This window comes from Camelina sativa, chromosome 11 (genome assembly GCF_030686135.1).
Source record: "Camelina sativa cultivar CO46 ecotype springtype chromosome 11, ASM3068613v1".
In the NCBI taxonomy this organism is placed as follows: domain Eukaryota; kingdom Viridiplantae; phylum Streptophyta; class Magnoliopsida; order Brassicales; family Brassicaceae; genus Camelina; species Camelina sativa.
In genome coordinates, this window is record NC_141890.1 from 35,939,837 (window position 1) to 35,963,757 (window position 23,921).

A 23,921-nucleotide genomic window follows, 5' to 3' on the forward strand; every position below is an offset into this window, starting at 1 on the left:
AGATTGAGTGACTAGACTCCTCTTAAATTAGGTATTAAACTGACTTGATCTTATTGATTTAGATGACAACCTTATTTATACTGTTTATCTAGGGTTTACACAAACCGTGGTAAGAACACTCTAGAAACCAAACATACTAAACCCATCATAGGAGTTGGAATCAAAGACGATGATGCTAAATTTATGATGACCGACATGATTTGGTACGCCTTGAGAAATATGGACATCGTAAGAGGAGATTGGACACTGTTGTTGAATGTGATGTTCCCTTCGATGGAGCCAAATTTTTTTAAAAAATTTATATCGAGCCAATTCAGTCTGACGTGAGAGTGAACCAATGGCGCAAGTAAACCCTTAGTAGGAAAAAAATTTATATCTACTAGTACGTAAGAATGGAGCAAGAGTTTACTTGTGCAGGAAGTAAAGACATTATTACTGTTCTCTGTTTCTCTCGTTGTGAGTCCGAGATCTGTTTGTCGAAGGTCCAACTGTCTAAAACTGACCTCATCGGTCTTCTTAACTTTCTTATTAGTTCAAACTTTTGTATTATTTTCCACTTTCTCAATTGACAAGAGTATTTTTTTTGTATTTTTTAATACAAAATTTAGGGCTAAGATTTGCAATTCTTCCCACGAAATAGAGTTCTCCTTTACACTAACCAGACCTTTCCTAAGGTTAAAACGAAAGCTTACAACGATGTAACAATGGAGAAACCACAGTAAAAACCACCACTGTAGAAGCGGATGCCTTAACAAAGCCATTGCTGTTATCATCAGCAGCTACAATACAAACTTTAGAAAAAACCCTAATGCCCTAATTCCTAATACCAAACCAACAAAATTTACATAAGAAAAACATTGGTAAAATCTAAAGCCGAACTACGAACAAACAACCAAACTACTTATTAAAACTTTCTTTTGATTAGGGATGTTGGAATTTTTTAGCAGTAGAACATAACTCTCTTCACATTCTCCTTCAAAGCCGGTAAAGGCTTCACACCGCAATCTCCAACAGTTGTTGTTTTCGTGCTCTTTTTCCCTGGTGATCCGTTATCTTGCATTATCTCCGGTTCCATGTAGAAACGTGCTCGAAATGCAGCGAGATGGGCATAATACGCCGGAGGAACTATACAAACAGCAAAAAAAGTTAACATATGAATGAGATTTTAGTTTGATTTGCAGGTTTAAAGGATGAAGAAGAAAAAAAGAAATGTTATTTTTTACCTATAGAGACAGATCGAGTGCATCGCGCATAGGTATAACAGAGATTATTAGTCAGAGACTGAATACCATCCGCTGTGAACTTGTTCTCGTCCCAAAGAACATGGTAATGTGCAGGCCTGCTTGTTCCCTAAATCAGATAAAATAAACACCAAAAGTTAAATCTTTTCTTGTATATCTAGAGAAAAAGGTGTGTGTTTTTGGATATTTCGGTAGTTGTTTCGTTTTTTCATACCTGAATACCAGCATGGCTACAAAGGTAGAAGTCAAATTCAGTTGGATGACATATCTTGGTGTCAACTACAGTACCTGAAATTAAAGGCGGCAAAGAAGAAATTAGTTAGTTATTTTCTGTTATGATCTTCTATTATTTGTTTCAAGAACTAACTAACCTGGTAAGATATTTCCACTTCGATCAGTACTGCTTTTGTCTCGGTGATTATTAGCAAACAAACGAGTGTGGTGACGCTTCTGTACAACGATGAATGTCACCGGTGGCTGATAATTCGGTTCAAGTGACGCACAAGCCTAAACAAATAAATTATGTAAATGATTTGCTGACAATTTGGCGACATCAATTCAAGCTATGTACAAAAGTTATTACCTTTCGAATTGCATCCAACTCATAGAGTAAAACTTGATAGAATTGCCCTTCGCTTACTCCATCACTGTGTCAGTAAAACAACCCATGAGTACCAAATTATAAGTTTTACATATGAATTCTTTTACTGTCATGAGCAAAGAGAAACCTACCGGTAAAAGATAATTCGAAGTGGTTTCTGCCCTGTTGCTTTCCTAAATGAGATCAGAAGGTCCCTGTCGAAAAGCAACAAAAAAGAAACCTTGAGATGATATAACGCTAAAATCAAACTACCGAAACTGAAATAATGCGATTTTTATTACCTGATCATACCGCCACTAACAGTGCCACGTACAGGATCTTGCCATGTTTTATACAAATCTTGTATAAGTTCTTGCCTGTGAGCTTGAGCACAAACTAAACCCGCATATTTTGTGACTTCAGGCCAATCTTGAGAAGCAACAACCTAAAAAAAAAATACAAAACCGAGTCTAATGAATTTCGATGTTTCACTACTTGATAAAAGTGTATAATGCAGTTGTTGTATATAATCCTTACAGCAGCGATTGAAGGACTCGACTCTTCCCCGTTCTCTGGATGAGTTACGTCTGCACCAAATATGATTGTTGGTATATCGCTAACCAGCGGAATTCTACAGCTTATGGCTTCTAATAGAACTGTGTTCCTTCCTCCCATCTGAAACCAAACACAGAAAGATCTGAGAGATTCATAATGCAAGAACAATAGAAAAAATTCAATTCAGCTGTAAAAAGTATTCACCTTGACGTTGATTTTAAGAGATACATTTGCCAGATACTGTTTGCTAATCTTGAACACATGCTTTGTGAGACAACACTGAGATATTAAACCAAGCTCGGTTTCACAGATTCTCTTAAGATCCCCTGAGATTACAAGAAGCATTTTGTTTTCATCGTAAAATACTACAGAAGACAAATAAAAGGTGAGATTTACGGATGTCGAAAGAACAATAATAAATACCATAAAGTGAACCGTTGTTGTCAGGTAAAATTGCCAACAGAAGTTCTAACTCTTTGCCTTTGGTTCTGTTCATTGCAGTGTGATAAACATGCTTTAAAGCTTTCTCAACTTGATCAGGCCTCGCACTATATATTGGGATCACAGGTTCTGGATTAAACTCCTACAGTAATAAACGACGAAAAGCTTTGTGATAAGAATGACTTCCAGTTAAAACGTTCAGACAATGCAGTTAAAAAAAAAGGACAAATTTAATTACCATGCCCGAGACTTCACACATCTGACCAAGTTCATTACAAAATCCACGAGCAACATTTTCTTGCACGCTGCGTGAGAAGTTAACACATGCCCATCTGCTCACCGTCATCCCATTGATCATTTTCTTGTTCATCATATTCCACTGACCGACTTGTGGGAGACAATCTTTTTCTTTCCCATTCTCATGATACTTAAGCTGTAGCAAAACGAAGAGAGACGAATTAGCATAACAGTGAATTATCTTTAGTTTGAGAAAATTCAGAGATTTTGTGTAGTGTTTTTTACCCATGGAGCTGGTAGAATCCGAGCTTCAACAGAAGCTAACTTTTCACTTATGTTCATGCCAAACTCCTTTGCATATGGATCTTGATCATATGCGTTGTGTTGGACCGTCTTTAAAAAAACATTTTTGACACGAAGTTAAGCCCTCACTTATAACTGACAAAGAACCATAAAAAGCTACATGACTATAAACTTACCCGCAAAATATCGTTTTCTCTGTCCCTTGGCCTTTGGCATGTAACTTTCAAGAGAGCAGTAATCTGCTTCTCATTCAACCTTTTTGTGTACCGTTGTCCTTCAACAATTTTGCATGCCTACATTCAAAACCGAATCAGCAAAAAAAATCTAAAAATTGAAATGTGAAGTCTTGAAACAAACAAAGAACTACGGTTTACAGTTTTACCTCCATTGGCAAATAGCTAGCCTTCTTTTGGTTTCCAACTTGGAGACATGGCAAATGTGTGTGCTGGATCGTGAATCCATACATCTCTTGGAAATACTCGATAACCGACTTCATTGTACAGTTCTCATCAACTGGAAACCTAAGAATATAAACCAGAAAACTTGATTAATCTCAATGAAACTAGCCTTAGTAATCAGAGAGTAATAAAGAACAACAAAGCACTCACATTAGCTCTCTTGTTGGTTGAGTTGTTAAACCCGCAACACGATATTTCCTTCTTACGTTCGCTCTATGAGTAACCTCTACTTTCACTCCCCTGAGACCCTTCTTAATCTGTTAAAGTTTCCAACATTCTTAGTAACATTCTTAGGACTCAAGACAGGAGATAATATGATGAAAAGAATAGTACCTTAACCCGATCAGAATCAGACAACGGCTTAGACAAGACATCTTTTCCAAGAAGCTGTGCTACAAACTCTATTACCGGAAGAGGCTCAATAAATGCAGCTGAAGCCATATCTACAAAAAGTAAGGAGAATCACATTAAGCTTATGCTGACTTATAAACAAGACCAAAACTGTAACAATCTCTTGAGTCAAAAAAATTTACCGATATTTAGTGATAAACCCATTTGAGTTGGTCTAATACTCTGGTAAAACCCACACCATGACTCTAACCCTTCACCAAGTCGCTGAGGTGTTCTAATATCAGGCGAAAAGAAAGATCTTCCAACGGGACAAAACCTCTTAACCGACAATTCCCTGAGCACAATGTCAAGAATCTGCAACGCCTCTTGCGGACAATCTGCACGTTTACCAGCTAGAAACTCTCCCAAGTGATGCATATTTGCCCGTGCAACAAACTTGATAGCCACCTTATATGATCTCTCCCTTCTACAAAACAAAATGTTAGGTCAAATTCAAATATTAAAAACAGACACACATACAGTAAAACTAAACAACCCCAAAGTTATTAAAAAAAAAAAAAAAAAACTTACTTAGGACCATTGATGATACCATCATCTTCATCAACAATCTTAACAGTGAACTCCTTCCAAGTAAAAGGAAGCTCTCCGGCAGTGTAAAGACTTTTCCGGCCATCGTAAGCCGGTAGCCTCGTCCCGAGATCAGACTCTTTGTATAGTCTCACTAACTCAGCAATTATAGCTCTGTTTACACTCTTTGATGACACTTCAGGAGTTATTGTAACCTGCAAAAATCATAACCTAATGTCAATCAATGAACCAAAATAAGCAATAAGAACAAACATTAAAACTCTTCTCTCTCTCTCTCTTTCATTAAATCGTCCAAAGTTTGAACCTTTATTTCTCATTAGAGCAAATACTAAAAAAAGGTAAAAACTTACATCATACTGATTCAAATCCTTGGTGGGCAAATCAGCGAGGAAATGGTTAGCTTTAACAATGCATCTAGTCCCAAGAGTTCCAAAACCAGGCCTCGGCGCAAAGTTTGAGTTTTTACGAACACCCATCTGCATCTGATGATTCACGGCGACTATATCTCCGGCGGAGGCGGCAACGACGGGTGCTAAAGAAGTGGTTAGACTCGGCGGTGGTGGTGGTTTACGAGGACGAGAGCTAGGTCTCATACAAACATCTCCCTGATCAGATTTTCTACCACCGCGGTTTCTCCTCCTGCTACGATTCTTCGACGGCGGTGAAGGTGAAGAAGCTTGAGTCTGACCATTCGCCGGATTTGTCACCGGAGGAGGAGGAGGAGGGATTTTACCGTTTGGAACGGTTTTGGGATTGTGCTGTTTTAAAGGTTGGGTTTTGATGACTAAGTGAGTCTCAGAGCTATCTTTCATTGGCCTAATCGGCATTTGTGTTTTTGGGGATTTCTCAAACTTCTCTTCTCACTCAGACTACAAAAAGAATGAAAACCAAAGAAACTTTAAAACTGATCCCTTTCTTTGGCCTTATTCTACTGCAAAATCATGAGGATGAAAGCAACCAAAATAAAATAAGTACACAAAAATATTAAGAATAAAAAAAATTTAAAAATTTGTCAGATTGCATTAAATTGGAGACAATCCAGAAAAGAAAAAAAAAACTATGATGATAGTGTTTTGGGTTTTAAAGAAAAATCAAAATCAAAACTTTGAAACAGTGCTGAAGTAAACAAACAAAAAAAAAAATGTTTTGTTCTTCTTGTTTCTATTACAAAGTTTCAGACACAAAAACAGAGAGGTGAAAAAAGAAGAGAGATTTAACAAATACATGCATAGATATATATATAGATACAGTTTTGGTTCTGTCGAGAAATTAAAAGAGAGACAAGAAGCCATGAAATTAGAAGAGAACACTGTAAAGACCAAGAAATAAAAAAGGAACCAATCAGACAAACAAAAACAGTAAGCTTTTGAGAGGGTGAAAAAATTGGGAATACCCACAAGACAAAACAAAACCGGAGAAAGCTTTAAGATTTTTTGTCTCTATTTGAAACCGGGAAATGAGATCCCGGAGCAACCAAAAAAAAAAAAAAAAATTGGAAGAACCCAAACAGATAATTACAAACAAAAAAATCGAAAAATCTAACCTTTTTTTTTCCTATGAATTTGAAGAAAAAGAGAGAGAGAGAGAGAGAGAGAGAGAGAGCAAGTGAACAAAGAGAAGGAATAAACATCGAAAAGAGCAGTGGAAATATCAAAATATCTATCCCCCAAAGAGAATGAATGATATAAATTTTATTTTTATTTTTTTTACAAGTGAATTTATTGCTATGGTGAGATAATGACCCGTCCGCTCTATTAGACTATTACTATTATTAAACACACACACAAAGGAGAAGAAGAAGAAGAAGAAGAAAAACACTCACCGACCAATGAAGAAGAATATAGATAGCTTTCCTCTCAATGTGGAGAAGAAGAAAAGAGAAAGAGAGAGTATGAATGGTGATGATGATGATGACGAGGTTGGAGGAAGAAGAAGGAAGGTTAATAGAAAGAAAAGAAAAAGAGATGATTGTGATGTAGAAAAAAATTTATGTCTTTTAAGGACGCATGCAAAAGAAGGTTTTGCTTTTGGGGCTTTGGTCTCTTCTCTCTCTCTCTCTCTCTTTATAAAATCACGTGTAAAGGGAGCTTTTTCTCTCTCTCTCTCTCCACCCCCGCAGCCTCAGCATTCATCAGTCTTCCTCTTTCTTTTACTCTTTCACTTTTTTTTTTCTTTTGTGTTTCCACTTTACTTATAAACTTTTTTAATTTATACTATATAAGAAATAGTATAGTTTTTTTTTTACACTTTCCTAATAATAGATGTTTCATTAAGTACAAATTTCTTCTTTTTGATAACCACACACAATAATGTGTTTTTGATTTTATGGCGCTGCAGCAACTATTTAATTATGGTTTGTTAATGATCAATTACTTAATTAGTTTCTTATTCTATTATTCTCCTACTTCATTATTACAAGAGACTACTATATATTCTACTAATTTAAAATTTTATTATAAAATATTATTATTTTATTATTCGTAACTAACAATTTTAAATTTTAGTTTTTCAAACCACACATATTATAACGTTCACAAAAAGAAAACAAAGTATGGTATTGTAAGTTTGTAACGCATGTATAAAATCAACGGTGGACGATTTTATATATATTCTCTTAATTGTAATGTATGATTTTATTAGTATCTCTGTAAAATCAACGGCGGAAAATTTTATATATTCTTTTTATTTTAATGTATGATTTTATCAGTATCTATAAAATCAACAACAGCCGATTTTTTTTTATATAGAAAATATAGTTTTTGACATACGGGAACATAAATGCAAATGATGTAAACACTGAGTGGAGGAAAATCTTTATTGTATTGAGAAAGTCTTGAACTATGGCATATTAGGAATGGATTAATTGAAACTCGAAATATGTCATTCGAAAGGACATGTAACCGTTTTAATATACTTAAATCAATTGAATATCGATAATAATGAAAATCGACTTTAGATTGCTCTTTGGCAATCGAACAAAGAGTCGATTTTTGACATTATCGAATGATTAATGAGGCTTTTTAATCTGGTAAAAAAATGTTTGACAGATGTGGTTATTGTAGGAGGGTTGAGGTTTGCTAAACGATGTGGTGAAAATCGTAAATCGTTTGACAGATGTGTGATTGTCAAAATGTTAGTATTTATTACCTGCAACTGCAAATGAACATCATTAAAAAGTACTACTACTTTCCCAGTTGCTCCTTAATTACAAATCTCCAAAAATTGGGTTTAATTAAAATAGAGAAAACGACTTGACCACGACTTGGCATGATTACATCCTTAACTATTTTTGTGACCAATTTGCAAATATTTATTTGAATTAGATTTTTTTGGATATGTATGTATAAACAGATCTCATATATGTGTCAGCTGATTGCAGCTGCTGATCAAGCTTGATGGCCACTTTCTTTGTGGTCCGTTATAGTACCACCACCACTAACGCCATTGTATACATATATACATAAATTATTTGCATATATAACATACATATAAAACTATGGCGAGAAATAGTAGATGTTAACATGTAAAAAAGGTTATAGTAAAAAAATTGAAAATCCCCTAATAATAAAAGCAAAATGATAACACACACGGAAGAAGGAATAATTCGAACTTGCAGTCTTCTCTTTTCTTTCTGCAGACCCCATTTCGTGACTCACTCTACTACACTACACCCCTCATTTATTTTGTTTTCCCCCACTATATATATATATTTTTTTTGTTTTATTGATATATGAAAATTACATATGAAACGTCCGTCCATAAAAAAACCAAACCTATATAAAACAAAATTCGTACTATGAGCTATTTTTTAACAAACATCATTGTTATTGTTGATAATCCAGTAAGCTATAGCGAGTGTTAACTAGTTTGTACTTTGTACTATAGCGAGTGTTTAGTAGTTTGTATTATAGGGTCTAAAACCTCCGGTGAACCAAAAATAAATAATAACGTTAATAATACAAAGACAATGATATCTATATAAGCTAGAAGGTTCTCTAGTACGACGAAATTAATAGTAATTAAGTACGCAAACCACTGGCCTATGATTTATACATTTGAACTTATGATTTAAGCTAATCTATATAGAATTTTTTTTTTTAATAGTAAAACTTGCTCAACTGAGTTGAGTGTGATATGTAACGGTTGGTAGAGTTTCTTTTTTGGCAGCAAATGGGAGAACGTGTAACGTTCTTTTAGAACTATTCTATGGAAATAAAAACAAACAAGATTGTGATTTTCTTGCTACTAATAAGAGAAGGAGCTTTTGTTTTTTCTTTTTTATTACTTGATGAATATCCCCTTTTGATTTCTTTTTTTAGGTTTTAGTTTGTATTATTGCTTAGAAATGTTTTATATATATAGTAATTCTTTTAATTCAGAAAACAACACGTTTCCGTTTAAGATATTTCTTACCTCAACGCTAATTGAAAGATTGTGATCATGGCCTTTTTAGTTTATAGAATTAGTATTTTACTACCAAAACATCATATTTTACTACCAAAACATCATAATTTAGTTAAAATAACAATTTTATAAAATATCTTACACCATGTAATTAAAAGAAAAATGTTTTTTGTATTTTTTAAACTTTGTGAATTTTTTAATTATTTTTGTAGTTCAAGTACAGATCGATGACTAAAAAAACCACTATCTCAAACAGAGAACCATATATACATTATACTCTAACATAATTACACCGTATAAAATTTGTAAGTAAAACAAAAATACATGTGTAATCCACTAAAAAATTAAAACATGGTTCTAAATATTGGATAAGCTTGAAGTTTACAAGAGATTTCCTAATTGAGTTATGATTAAGGAGATAAGGTTAAACATGTTTAGGAGTAGGAGATAAGGTTAAACATGTTTAGGAGTTATCTAAACATAAGGTGTTTACTAGTGGGATTTGGTTTTTGGTGTTTTATATAAAAGGAGGTGTTAAGGTCTGCATAAGACATAGAGTTTTGAGAGAAGAGATTAAGTGTGAGAGTTTGTAAGGGGCTTAAAGTTTTTGAGTGAGTTTTCTTTAAGCATATTCATATAAGATAGTTATTCTTATAAGCATACTTTTGTTCTTAAATCCTTCTTTCAAGAATCTAAATTTGGTATCAGAGCTTCCAGGTTCTATAAATCATGAGTGAATTAGCCACAACTACCAACAAACCGAAGGAAGCAAGTCCTTCGACATTACAATGTCCAATGCTAAATAGTACTAACTACACCGTTTGGTCCATGCGAATGAATGTGATGCTGCGAGTAAACAAAGTTTGGGAAACGATTGATCCAGGATCAGGTGATACAGAGAAGAATGATTTGGCGAGGGCTTTATTGTTTCAGTCCATACCAGAATCACTAATCCTACAGGTTGGTAATCAAGAAACCTCCAAAGCTGTCTGGGAAGCTATCAAATCAAGGAACCTCGGTGCTGACAGGGTGAAGAGGCGAGATTGCAAACATTGATGGCTGAATTTGGCAGGCTAAAGATGAAAAAAACCGACACCATTGACGATTTTGTCGGTAAAATCTCAGAAATTGCTACAAAATCAGCAGCTCTAGGTGTGAATATTGAGGAACCAAAGATTGTCAAGAAATTTCTGAAAAGTCTACCAAGAGTAAAGTACATATAGATAATAGCAGCTCTTGAGCAATTTCTTGATCTCAACACAACCACTTTTGAGGAAATCATTGGCAGATTGAAAACTTATGAGGAGTGTATCTGTGAGGAGGAAAGCTCGCAGGAAATGACTCAAGATAAACTCATGTTTCCTAATTCAACCTTTCAGCCATAAGAATTCTCATATGAAGGAGGTAGAGGAAGAGGTCCAGGTCGTGGTCGCGGCAGAGGACGTGGTCAGTTTAACAGTGGTCGTTTTGGATATCAACAAAGAGAGTACAGGGAAAAAACCAAAATCACATGCTACCGCTGTGACAAACTTGGACACTATGCCTCGGAATGTCCAGATCGTTTACTCAAATTAATTAAGATTCAAGAATCACAAGAAAAAGAGGACGAGGACACACACGAAGCTGAATCACTTATGATGCACGAGGTGGTGTACCTTAACGAGAAGAATGTGAAGCCAAAGGATTTCGAGACATGTTCAGATAAAATTTGGTATCTTGATAATGGCACCAGAATTATATGACAGGAAACAAAGCTTGGTTCTGTAAGATTGACCCAACGATCACAGGAAAGGTGAGGTTTGGTGATGATTCATGGGTTGACATAAGAGGAAAGGGTTCGATATTGTTTGTAACTAAAGATGGAAGAAAGAAAGTGCTGGCAGAAGTCTAGTACATACCATACCTTAAAAGCAATATCATTAGCCTTGGTCAGGCTACTGAATCTGGCTGTGATGTGAGAATGAGAGAAGACTTCTTAACCTTACATGATCGAGATGGAAACTTGCTAGTGAAAGCAAGTATCAAGAAACATATTGTATAAAGTTAATCTAGAGGTTGAAAACACCAGATGTTTGCAGGTTGCTACTTCGAATGATTCAACAATATGGCATGCTCGTCTAGGACACATTGGTTTTGAGAATATTAAGAAGATGGTGGCTAAAGAACTAGTTGTTGGGATATCCAGTGCTCTAAGGGATAAAGAAACATGTTCTTCGTGTTTGTTTGGCAATCAAGCAAGACAAGTATTCCCAAAATCAACCTCCTATCGAGCCTCACAACCACTTGCACTCGTTCATGGGGATCTCTGTGGACATATCTCACCATCTACAGTTGCGCAGAAGAAATGTCTTCGTGTTAATCGATGATCACTCCCGTTATATGTGGTCTATTCTGCTGAGAGAGAAAATGTGAGGCATTCGAGAAGTTTAAAGTGTTCAAAGCATCGGTCGAGCAAGAAACTGGAACTACTATAAAAACTTTTCGAACAGATAGAGGAGGAGAGTTCTTATCTGCAGAATTTTGACTGTTTTGTGAAAAAGAGGGAATCAATAGGCACTTGACTGCACCATAAACGCCTCAACAAAACGGGGTGGTGGAAAGGAGAAATAGAACATTATTAGGTATGACTCGTATTATCCTAAAGCACATAAACATGTCCAACTATCTGTGGGGAGAGGCGGTAAGACACCCAACCTATCTTATAAACAAAGTAGGAATGAGAGTGTTAGAAGATCAAACACCTTATGAAGCTTTTAAAAGGAAGAAACCGAATGTAGAACATTTGCGGGTGTTTGGTTGTGTTTGTTTTGCTAAGAGTGAAACTCCAAATCTCAGGAAACTTGATGATAGGACTAGAATGCTCGTTAATCTTGGAACAAAATCTGGCTCCAAAGCTTATCGACTTCTCAATCCGACAAGTCGAAAGATTATTATGAGCAGAGATGTTGATATGATGAAAACAAAAGCTGGAATTAGAAGGATTCAGAAGAGACTAATATGGATTCAGGAATGTTCACTCTTAGTTTTGGAGAATTCGGAAATAATTGGATCAGGGAAAGTGAAGTCTTTGCAGAAATAGAGGAAAACAGAGAGGATAGTGATGCTATTGATGCGATAACAGAAGAATTAAGCAATGAGGCAGAGAATGCAGAGGAACATGTTGGAGAGCAACATGAACAACATGCTCAACCGGTATCAATGTTAAGGAGATCAGAGAGGGTAGCTACAAAACCAAGTTATCTAAAAGATTATGTGATGTTAGCAGAAATCGAAGGAGAACACTTGTTGTTTACTATTAATGAAGAACCATGGGATTTCAGTGAAGCAAGCAAGTCAAAAGTTTGGAAAGATGCATGTGAGGAGGAGATAGCTTTGATAATAAAGAACAAGACATGGAGCTTAGTTGATCGTCCTATAGGCTGCAAGCCAATTGGTTTAAAATGGGTTTTTAAGGTGAAACAGAATTCTGATAATAGTGTGAACAAGTACAAAGCGAGACTTGTAGCTAAGGGGTATGTACAGAAATATGGTATTGATGTTGATGAAGTTTTTGCCCCAGTAGCTCGGCTTGAAACAATCCGCTTCATCATTGCTCTAGCAGCCTCTAATAGTTGGGAAATACACCATCTAGATGTGAAGACTGATTTCCTTCATGGGGAGTTAAAGGAGGATGTGTATGTTAGTCAGCTTGATGGTTATGTAACTGAAGGAAGCAATGAGAAGGTTTACAAGTTACACAAGGCGCTTTATGCACTTAAGCAAGCACCTCGGGCATGGAACACTAAGCTGAATAAAATCCTTTTGGATTTGAAATTTGAAAAATGCTCTAAGGAACCATCAATCTATAGAAAACGAGAACAGGAGCATCTCCTCACTGTAGCAGTTTATGTGGATGACTTGTTGGTTACATGCTCTAGTCTAAAGCTGATACTTGGTTTCAAGAAAGAGATGGCAGGAAAGTTTGAAATGAGTGATCTGGGAAAACTTACCTATTACCTTGGTATTGAAGTGTTTCAAGGCAAAGATGGGATATTATTAAAACAAGAGGGATATGCTAGGAAGATCTTGGAAGAGGCTGGCATGAGTTAGTGTAATTCGGTTCTCATACAGATGGAGTTCGGTTTGGAGATATCAAAATCAATACATGAAAAGAGTATCGAAGGGAAGAAGTTTAGAAGAATTATCGGGTGTCTGAGGTACTTGATTCATACTCGGCCAGACCTTGCCTTCTCTGTTGGAGTCTTGAGTAGATACTTGGTGGAGCCGAAGGAATCACATGGTGTTGCATTGAAAATTCCTAAGGTATCTTCAAGGAACACTCTCTTTTGGTCTGCATTTTAAGCAAGGAAGCAAAACATGTTTGATAGGCTATAGCGATAGCAGTCATGGTGTGGATATAGATGATAGAAAAAGTACTGCAGGTCTTGTTTTCTATCTTAATGAGTGTCCAATCACTTGGTGCTCTCAAAAACAACAAGTTGTCGCTCTATCTTTATGCGAAGCAGAATTTATGGCTGCTACAGAAGCAGCTAAGCAGGCTATCTAGCTTCAAGATCTTTTTGCTGAGATAGTCGGAACTGAGAGTGAAAGGGTGACTATTCGAGTTGATAATAAGTCTGCAATCGCCCTTACTAAGAATACGGTCTTTCATGGCCGGAGTAAACATATCCATCGAAAGTATCACTTTATTCGTGCATGCGTTGAAAACGGACAGGTTGATGTAGAGCATGTCCCAGGAACCACACAAAGAGCTGACATATTGACAAAGGCGCTTGACAAAAACAAGTTCAGAGAGATGAGGGATCATATTGGAGTTCATGAAGTGTCAAAAAATGATTTTAAGCTTATGGGAGAGAATGTTGGATAAGCTTGAAGTTTACGAGAGATTTCCTAATCGAGATATGATTAAGGAGATAAGGTTAAACATGTTTAGGAGTTATCTAAACATAAGGTGTTTCCTAGTGGGATTTGGTTTTTGGTGTTTTATATAAAAGGAGGTGTTAACGTCTGAGACAGAATTTTGAGAGAAGAGATTGAACGTGAGAGTTTGTAAAAGGCTTAAAGTTTTTGAATGAGTTTTCTTTAAATATATTCATTTAAGAGGTTATTCTTATAAGCATACTTTTGTTCTTATTCAAGAATCTAAACTAAATTTAATTTAGATTTAATTTTCTTATGATTTGTATGTTTATCTAAATCTTTAACAAATACTTATCAATTAATTAATAACCTAACATTTGTTAAAGACAAATATTTAGATAAATATTTATAACGTGAGAAAAATATTTCTTTAACAAATGTTATGAGTTAATTAATAACCTAAGTATTTTTTTTTGCAAACAATTAATAAGTCTATATATCCTGAAAAGTAGAATATCAAAACATAATTCACATAAGCGTAGAGGTGAAAGTTCAGTAATTAATTAATTTAAATAATTATGTTTAGTAAATAGTAATGGTGGTGTATATAATCAAGTAGAAGAAACTCCACGTGAAGTAAAAATACACCTCAGGGCCCCTACTTTATTGGGGCCACAAGGAAAATATCCGCCGTGAGATCGATCATAATCATGACCAACTTTTTTTTTTTTTCCTTTGTGACACTAATAAAACTAATAATTTTTCTCAATAAGTTTCAAAGTATTCAGAAAATGTTACGATGAATGATGATGGCATTGTTGGACTAATGGGGAAAAGCTGAGAGCACTGTTTGAAATTTGTTTTTTTATTCATAAAAATGACTGGACACGTTGGTTCCAAAAAAAAAAAGAAAATTGAATAATGTCCACAGTTTACATATGTATATATAATAACCAAATAACTTATATATATATATATATTAAAAAAACCTTAAATAAAATATGCACTCTACAATTTCTATGCTAATTTCTTGATGATCTCAAATAAGAGCAGTAATGTAAGTATGTAACTATTGGGTATACACATCACGTTAACAGATTCATAAGTGTCATGAAATGTTCGACCAATAGCCGAAAATTTTTATCCAGTTTGGTGACATATTGTTTCTAATTATGATTCTAACAAAGCACACATACGCACGCATGTGATATGCCTATGAATCTATTAATGTATATGCGTGTGTAGATATATATAATATCATATGGGTTAGTTTGGTCACGGTGTGGATATAGCTATAGGGTTATGGGCATGGTTTGTTTTGGTGTGACGCATGTTTTTTTTCTTATGATTGTTTTAGTTTGTTTTCAGATTCAGCAAATATGACAAAACTGTGAGAAAAGATAACGTTTTAAAATCATAATCTATATGTTTTGCATGTGTTTCGCATACACCACATTAAGATAGTATATAGGAAATTTTCAATATTGGGTCAAACATTACTTTGCTTGGTCTTCTTTGTCCTGCTTAGCCCAGTGTTTTTACTCATTCAATTTTATCAATTAAATAATCGAATAAGTTTTTAATCAGACCTCTTTCCATGAATTTGCACCTCATGTGACTAATTAATGAGTGTTGTTGAACTTGACGATAACCTTCTCCGTCTCCTACAGAATATAAGGCATCTTTCATCTCCTAAAGTATATGAATAGCTGGGCGTCATTGGCTTCTTTTGGTGCTAATCAGTCTTAATTAGCTTCTTTGACTTGAATTCAGTTACATTTTGTCCATAAAATGATCACATTTCTTGTAAAGTGGATTCGCAATCACTAAAACCAATGATAGCTTTGAATGTTAAGAATAAGTATACGACATTGAATGAGGAGGTTGAAACTCAATTAACAACACAAAATGAAGCTCAACCTACTCGTGGCATTGTTACAAGGTTTATATGTTTAACTGCTCGTTACGTTGATGATAATTTGAGAGACTGGACAACGTGATTTTAGCTTTGATATAAAACCTTCACATACTGTTGAAAAATTATAATAAAGTTCTTAGTTGCTTTCAAGAATGAAATTTGAGAAGAAGATATTCTCTTTGACTTTGAATAATGCTACTAATGTTTAGTGGTAATAGATTGAAATGTGGTGGGAAGCTTTTTTATGTTAGATATTATGCACATATGTTGAACCTTATTGTGCAAGAAAGATTAATAGTAGTTATTAATCTTATTAAAAATATTAGAGCAAGTGTGAATTTGATTCATCAAGAAAATAGGTATTTACAGCATGTGCTGAGAGTGTAAGAATTAAGAGTGGTGGTGTACTTATTTTTATATGTTCTACATGATGGAATTAGACTCGTGATTTGCTTACTAGAGTTTTGAAATTTGGTAAGGCATTTGCTAGTTTGAAAGAATGTGACGAAAATTACAAACCACTGCATTCTGAAGATGACTGAGATTGTGGATAAAGAATTTGTGACTTGTTAGAGCCTTTTAGTACCATTAGCAATTTTTTTTTCAGGTGTAATTTTATTCACTTAATGTGTATATTTTGCAAGTGTGAAAATTGAATGTCTTTTGAAAAAAAAAACAGAGTGTGGTGATTTTAGAATAGAAGAGATGATTATGAATATGCAGTTAAAGTTTGATAACTAAATGTATAACTACAATATTATGCTAGCTATGAGAGCTATTTAGATCTGAGATTAATTGAGCAAATTTTTTAATCACGTTAAGATAAAGTGGATTCAAGTATTTCTGAAGAATAGGTCAAATTTGCTATGGAAAATTTGAAAGATCTTTATAAAGACCACAAGAAAAAGAATTGAACTTCTTCCACCTTCAAAACAACACCAACTCCACATTAATTTATTGAATCATCATTAGAGAATGATACATATTATGTAAGCATTATTCTCCATTCTTTGTCTATATCACCGTGTTCAAATTTATCTAACTAGTACCTGTATCATAAATGATATCTTTGAACTTGAAAGAAGCATATAACTTGGTTCTAAAAACACAAAATCGGATTTACAAAATTTTTTGAATGATCCGAGAATAGATTTGAGGACGTTTACAGAAATGGAGGTTAAAGTTATTACAAAAAAGTGTTGGGCAACATTGTGGTGATTTAGCTGTAACTTGATATACCCTTGATGGTGTTCTCATTACATTATGCACAATATATACAAGTGTATATGGGTGATGCCCAAGCAATATCAATCCATACAAGGAAAGAGAATATTACAGAATCTCTTGTCTATCACTCCCCCTCAGTCGTAGCATTGTATGGGATGATGCTAAGACTGTTCCGAAAGTCAGTAAACAGAGGTGTAGGAAGACCCTTTGTGAATACATCTGCGTACTGAAGAGAAGAAGGGATATGGAGAACATGTACGGTGCCAAGCGCAATGCGTTCACGGACAAAATGAAGATCAATCTCGACGTGTTTTGTTCGTTGGTGTTGAACGGGGTTCGTGGAGAGGTACACAACACTGACATTGTCACAATAAACCAGTGTAGCTTTGGATAATGGACAATGTAGTTCCAAGAGAATGTTGCGGAGCCATGTAGTTTCGGTGACGACGTTGGCAACGTCCCGATATTCTGCCTCAACACTCGAACGGGAGACGGTGTGTTGTCGCTTGGCGGACCAGGAGATTAAGTTATCACCATGGAAGATGCAATAGCCAGAGGTAGATCGCCTTGTGGTGGGGCAGCCAGCCCAATCTGCGTTGGTGTAGGCCACTAAACCGGAGGAAATAGTGGGATATAGTTGCAGGCCATAGTCAAGAGTACCTTTGACATAACGGTGTATGCGTTTGAGGGCCTTGAAGTGAGCTTCCCGTGGGTCGTGCATGAACAAACAAACCTGTTGGACAGCGAACGAAATATCTGGTCGCGTGAAGGTCAAGTATTGTAAAGCTCCGACGAGACTGCGGTAAAGTGTAGGATTCGCGATGAAGGGTCCGTCATCAGCAGCGAGTTTGGCGTGTGAATCAGCCGGTGTCGAGCATGGGTTGCAATTAGTCATATTGGCTCGGTGCAATATGGCAGCGGCGTAGTTGCGTTGATTTAGAAACATGCTGGAGGAGTTGCGTTTGATGGAGACGCCGAGAAAGTAATGGAGATCGCCAAGATCCGACATTTCAAATTCCTTGCTAAGAGACGCGATGATATCGTTGAGAAGCGATGGTGAGGAGGCGGTGAGACCGATGTCATCGACGTAAAGGAGAAGATAGGCCGTGCCGCGAGCATGATGATAGACGAAGAGAGAGGAATCACCTTTGCTTTGAGTGAAACCAAGGCAACAAGCATATTGAGCAAAACGTTGGTTCCACGCACGCAGACTTTGTTTGAGACCGTAGAGAGAGTGTCTTAGTAAACACACATGATCAGGTTTGTCAGGATCGCGGAAGCCGGGCGGCTGGTGCATGTAAACGGTTTCATCAAGGGTGCCGTGGAGGAAAGCATTTTTCACGTCCAGTTGGCATATCGGCCAGTGGCGAGAGAGAGAGATGTCGAGGACGAGGCGAATGGTAGCGAGTTTCACGATAGGGATGAATGTCTTGAGATTTTCCATTAGCAACCAAACTTGTGCGTAAAGAGCCACATGGAATGCAAAATGTTAGTATCTTTTGGACGGGGTAATAGATCCCACATTCCCTTTTTAATTTGAGCGTTATATTCTTCATTCATGGCGGGATTCCAGTTAGGATCCTCCAAAGCTTTTATGTAAGAAGTAGGAAGAGGAGATAATGTTTCAGTATGGAGAGAGAGATGTTGTTTTGGTTTAGTGATACCTCGTTTGCTTCTTGTCACCATTGAGTGACCAGCCGCAGGTGGAGGTGGAGGAGCAGCCACTTGGGGAGCCGGCGGTGGGATAGGATCCGCAGGTGTTTGTGGCTGGGGAGGTGCAACCGGATCCACTTGTGGTGGAGCTGGTTGGCGGAGAATGGGAGAGACTGGTAAGGGGAAGACGTTTTCAGGGGTAGACGAGGGAGAACCCTGAACAGGAGAATAAAAAGGAAAGATGGCTTCGTCAAAGATAACGTGATGAGAGATGATTACCTTACGGGTGGAGAGGTCAAGACAACGATATCCCTTATGATTTATTGGATATCCAAGGAAGACACAAGCAGTGGAGCGTGGTGCAAGTTTGTGAGAGGAGGTAGGAAGTAGATTGGGATAACAAAGACAACCGAAGACCCAAAGATGAGTGTATTGAGGCGGTTTCTGAAAAAGTTTTGTGAATGGGATGGCATTGTTTATGGAAGAGGATGGGAGTATGTTGAAGAGATGAGTTGCCATCATAAGGGCTTCAACCCAATAAGAAGGTGGCATTGAATCTTGGAAAAGCAAGGACTGAACACTGTTATTGAGGGTGCGGAGAGTCCGTTCAGCTTTTCCATTCTTTTTTGAAGTGTGTGGGCAAGAGAAACGAGGGATGATGCCATTAGAGGAGATATGATCGAGGAAGGCTTTGTTTTGATATTCACCACCATTGTCACATTGTAAAGCTTTAATGATGCGGCCAAATTGATTAGAGACATAAGCCATGAATTTTAAAAAAGTTGAAAACACCTCTGATTTTTGTCGTAACAGGAAAACCCAAAGAAAATGAGTAAAATGATCAAGGTAAATAACATAATATTTAAATCCAGTGATGCTGGGAACCGGGGAGGTCCAAACATCAGAGTGAACAAGTTCGAAAGGTGTAGAAACTGAAGAAATAATAGAATCAAAAGGTAACCTAATGTGTTTCCCAAATTGACAAGCATGACAAAGAGAACTGTCAATTTTAGAACAATTTATTAAACCAGAAGAAATAAGAGATTGAAGAGTTGTGTTTCCCACGTGTCCGAGACGACGATGCCACAACAAAGAGTTGGGAACCGTTGAGATCATGGCTTGTGGAGAATGAGATGATGGAGTGGCCGATGGTGGTGAAGTGATCGAGTAGAGAGGACCGGGGCTGTTACAACGGAGGAGCTTGTTCCGAGTTTGAAGGTCCTTAACATAAAATCCAAAAGGATCAAATTCCACAGAAACAAGATTATCTATAGTGAATTGACGAACTGAGATAAGGTTCTTGATAATAGAGGGACAAACAAGCACTTTATTAAGATGGAGAGGACGTGTTTGAGAAGGTACGGAGGAATAACCGATTGCTTTAGTGGGAATAGAGGATCCGTCACCGACAACTACCGATGGGAAAGAGCTCGAATTAAAAAGGGAATGGAGAGTACCTGGTTGTGCCGTGAGGTGAGAAGTAGCAGCAGTGTCCATGTACCAGTTGGCATCGTTGGGATTCGGCATGGTCATGGTACCGAAAGCGGCAGCCAGGCTTGCCGGAAGCTATGTTGGTTGTGATGCCAAAGGAGATGGACCGAGGAGGCCGCTCGCTGGATGTGTAGCAGTGAGGTTTGCCATGTGCGTTTGTTGCGGCCAGTAACTTTGTTGTGCTTACGGAAACGAAGGCGGCGGCTGGTACCATGGAGGGGGCATTCGCCAGTTGGGACTCCAGTTCCACTACTGACGGCCACGTCCTCGGTTGTTGTTGCGTCCACGACCGCGACCTCGGCCACCATATGAGTTGCCTGATACTAGGATTTTTGTGTGTCTATCCTAGCAGGTTCAATTAACCTTATGCAGTTGTAGTACTTAAGGTGTCAATCCAAGTGGGATGTTGCTAACAATCAAGATGCAACCAAGAAATCACAAGTCAAGCCAATATAAAAAGAGTGTTTGCCTAACAGTCCTAGAATGATGAAAATGCAAAAACAGAAATGAACTACAGAATTAGAAACGAAAATGTATGACAAGAAGTAAACAAGAGTAAAAACGAAAACGAGTCTAAGCATGAACAAAACCGCAAGATAAGAAACAGTCTCAGGAATGCAATAACAATCAAAAAGATAAAAGTCCTAAGGATGGGAGTAATTGATTTCGGTGGAGTATCCTAGTCTATAGAGTGTTTAACATGCCACAAGCAAACTATCCCTAAACAATGAACATCACAACTTAGCTAATCCAATCTCTTGACAGAAGCTACTCAGACTCAACCACTTCCAAACCTAGCTCTCGCTAGAGAAACATGATCAAGCGTGGCATGACAAAAAAGTTCATTCACGTCAACAAACGTCCTAGACAACTAATCTCTTAGGCTAGGAACGTAAGTCTCTGGCACTAGTTGGTCAGACATTTCATCGAACACCTTTTGGGTGCGGAAATGTCTAAGACCTAGTTCCAATTGATCAGAGAGAAACTAGCATTTCTAACACTAGTCCAGAAGGGAATCATAAAAATCAAAACTTAAACACTCTACATCCTAAGATCCTCCACCTAGTCTATCCCATCCCCAAGAACTCTAGCACTACTCAGATCCGGAAATCATCACTAAAGACACAAGTCCAGAAAATATTGAACAAAGCATAATAAGATAGACAAGAATGAGATGAACAACTTTGTAGAAGAAATCAAATGCAAAAACTAAACAAATTAAAAGATATTTGGACACAAAGTCTCAAACGTTTTAGGTGGCTAGGTAGAACCTTAAGAACAAAACGAGAATAAAAGATAAGATGTCCTCAACAAGACTTAACAAAATGTATATATAGTAAAAACGTGTGAATCCCTAAAACTTAAAACGACAAGATAGAGCGTCGGTTCGGGAGTCTCCTGAAGCGTGTGAAACCAAACATGTGCGGTCGAGTCGCGTGTCGTCTCTCCCTGGGGTGCAATCGAGTGGAGCGGATTGAGTCGCGTGTCGTCTCTCCCTGGGTTGTAATCGAGTGGAACGGATCGAGTCGCGTGTCGTCTCTCCCTGGGGTGCAATCGAGTGGAGGTGATACGATTCGAGTGTCGTCTCTCCCTGGGTGCAATCGAGTGGAGGTAATACGACTCGAGCTGGGTGTATATGTATCCACTAAAACGGTGATAACTCTTGAACCACACCTCCGATTGACTTGAAATAAATGGCATTGGAAAGATGACTCAACTCTCTACAACTTTGATGAATCCGTCAAAAACTGAATCCCTCTACCGGTGGCTCGAGTGATGGATCGAGTGGCGACTCGAGTGGTGCCTCGAGAGTGACTCGATTGGTGCAGCTGAGAGTGGCTCGATTGGTGCAGCTGAGAGTGGCTCTATTGTCTGCGTCTCCGACGTCTCCTAAACACCTGAAATACTTCGAAATATACAATGTATGCAAGGATGATGCATAAACTTCCTAAATATGCAAAGTGTATAATAGAGGTTCTAAAATGATGCAAAACGACTAGTTGTCCTAGCTAAATGCATGACAAATACAGGCTAAGGAGATGCAAAATATAGACATATCAACTCCCCAAACTTATTATTTGCTTGCCCTCAAGCAAACTATCAAGAACAAAGTATGGAAGAGAGGTGTGAAGATGGGGTCTCAGAACCTAAAACATGCTGAATAGAGTAGTTAGAATCAAGGTCCTTGTTTTTAGTTCTATGATGCATGGTGAAGGAACTTTATTTCAAATCTACACATGCAATCCTATCAATCATCCCCTTTAACATTCATTAACAGAGAACCGTGAATCAAGCTAAGCAATGTCATTGAACTCATTTGGCTAGGGTAAAGGTTAGAGACATAGATGGTCTCCTCATCAAGTGGTTTTATCAATACAGAACAAGGTTCTCTCACGAAAAGGAGTTGAGCTTAAGAGAAGGCTAAAGGTTGAAACCAACTGATACATACAAGAGCAGCACCCTGTCTACCCAAAGAACACTCCAAACCAAAGTTGGTCCTATCTCTACCCTTCATCAGAAACTTCATCTCAAACTTTTTACACTTAGTCTTAGGAGGAGTTCTCTTCTTTTCATTCTAGCGGATTGGGAAATCTTTATTATCACTATGGTTCGTTTTCTTTTCTTCTAGGGACTCTAGACATCTTAAGCATTTTTTTTTTTCTTTTCTTTGTCTAATCTTTTTATTTTATGCCCAGAACCAGTAACTCTTTTTACTTTGCTTATCCCAAATCCTTCACTAGACTTGTAAACTATGTAAACACATCCCCCTCCTAAAGACTTTCTACCTCTTTACTTTTCTGCACAAATCCATACCCAATACCCAAAATCGAGTTCTCACCTAGTCCTACTAGTCCGGATAACGCGAACTAGAACTACACAGGATCCTACTCTTGTCGGTTAGAACCTAACACTTTCTAACAAGCTCAACTCGGAAAAGGCCTGACACTCAAGAATACAGTTGGCTTGAAAGAACGGTTGGTTAAGGGTGCGGGGAACTGTTCCAAAGATGGGAATCAGCTACTTGGATTGACAAGGGTGGTAAAAATGTGAAAGACAATCCAAGTATGTGTATGGTATCCATGAGTTCAACTTCAATGCATCACATGATAATTGCAAGTCAGGATTAGGTTCAGGTAGATAGGGAATGATATCAATTCAAAACATGCTTCAATCTTACATTTTTAAGTTCGATCAACAAGCATCAAAGAACTAATAACAAGGGCTTTGATCCTATCCTATTGAATTCAACATGCTAACAAGGTTACAATCATTATCAACCCCTATGCTAAATGCAACAACCCTATATGAATGACACTAGACCCAATCCTAATATGCAAGTGCAAGCTACATGAACACTCTGTTTTTGTGGAAATTTTCAAGTTTTTTCAATTTTTTTTTTTTTATGCAAATAAATGAATGCAGACTCAAACATGATATGATACAAAAATATGAAATAGGAATCGCAGAACACAAGATCAGATACATCATCTCAAACTCTCCCCCAAACTTAAATTACACAGTCTCCTGTGTAAGAAAAATTTGCAGAAGGATTTGAGAAGCACAACAGAAACAATGCATGAATGAAATGGTATATACAAAGGAGGGTAGGAGTA

General features: G+C 37.0%; 2 protein-coding genes across 5 annotated transcripts; one reads left to right on the top strand and one right to left on the bottom strand.

Moving 5' to 3' along the window:
* Nucleotides 1-603: 603 nt before the first annotated feature.
* LOC104725078 (protein argonaute 10) lies at nt 604-6,943 on the bottom strand. Of its 4 annotated transcripts, none has more exons than XM_010443681.3 (20): nt 6,577-6,943; nt 5,105-5,623; nt 4,737-4,948; nt 4,349-4,632; nt 4,149-4,258; nt 3,966-4,072; nt 3,740-3,878; nt 3,534-3,650; nt 3,340-3,447; nt 3,056-3,250; nt 2,800-2,959; nt 2,581-2,702; nt 2,359-2,496; nt 2,124-2,266; nt 1,974-2,036; nt 1,825-1,888; nt 1,613-1,748; nt 1,456-1,529; nt 1,224-1,350; nt 604-1,125 (listed from the first exon to the last, which is right to left on the bottom strand). In XM_010443681.3, exons 2-20 carry the CDS (start codon nt 5,579-5,581, stop codon nt 941-943), a joined length of 2,961 nt encoding a protein of 986 aa, XP_010441983.2. In that variant the 5' UTR covers nt 5,582-5,623; nt 6,577-6,943; the 3' UTR covers nt 604-940. The 4 variants fall into 4 exon arrangements, with proteins under 4 accessions (XP_010441983.2, XP_010441984.2, XP_010441985.2 ...); XM_010443682.3 differs by having other exon boundaries at nt 5,105-5,685; nt 6,577-6,877; XM_010443683.3 differs by having other exon boundaries at nt 6,298-6,752.
* Nucleotides 6,944-9,992: 3,049 nt separating this feature from the next.
* On the top strand, nt 9,993-11,524 carry LOC147934867 (uncharacterized). The gene is made up of 5 exons (XM_087472834.1): nt 9,993-10,118; nt 10,187-10,371; nt 10,538-10,718; nt 10,891-11,007; nt 11,237-11,524. The coding sequence occupies exons 1-5, from the start codon at nt 9,993-9,995 to the stop codon at nt 11,522-11,524; spliced, it is 897 nt and encodes a 298-aa protein (XP_087328960.1).
* Nucleotides 11,525-23,921: the final 12,397 nt, after the last annotated feature.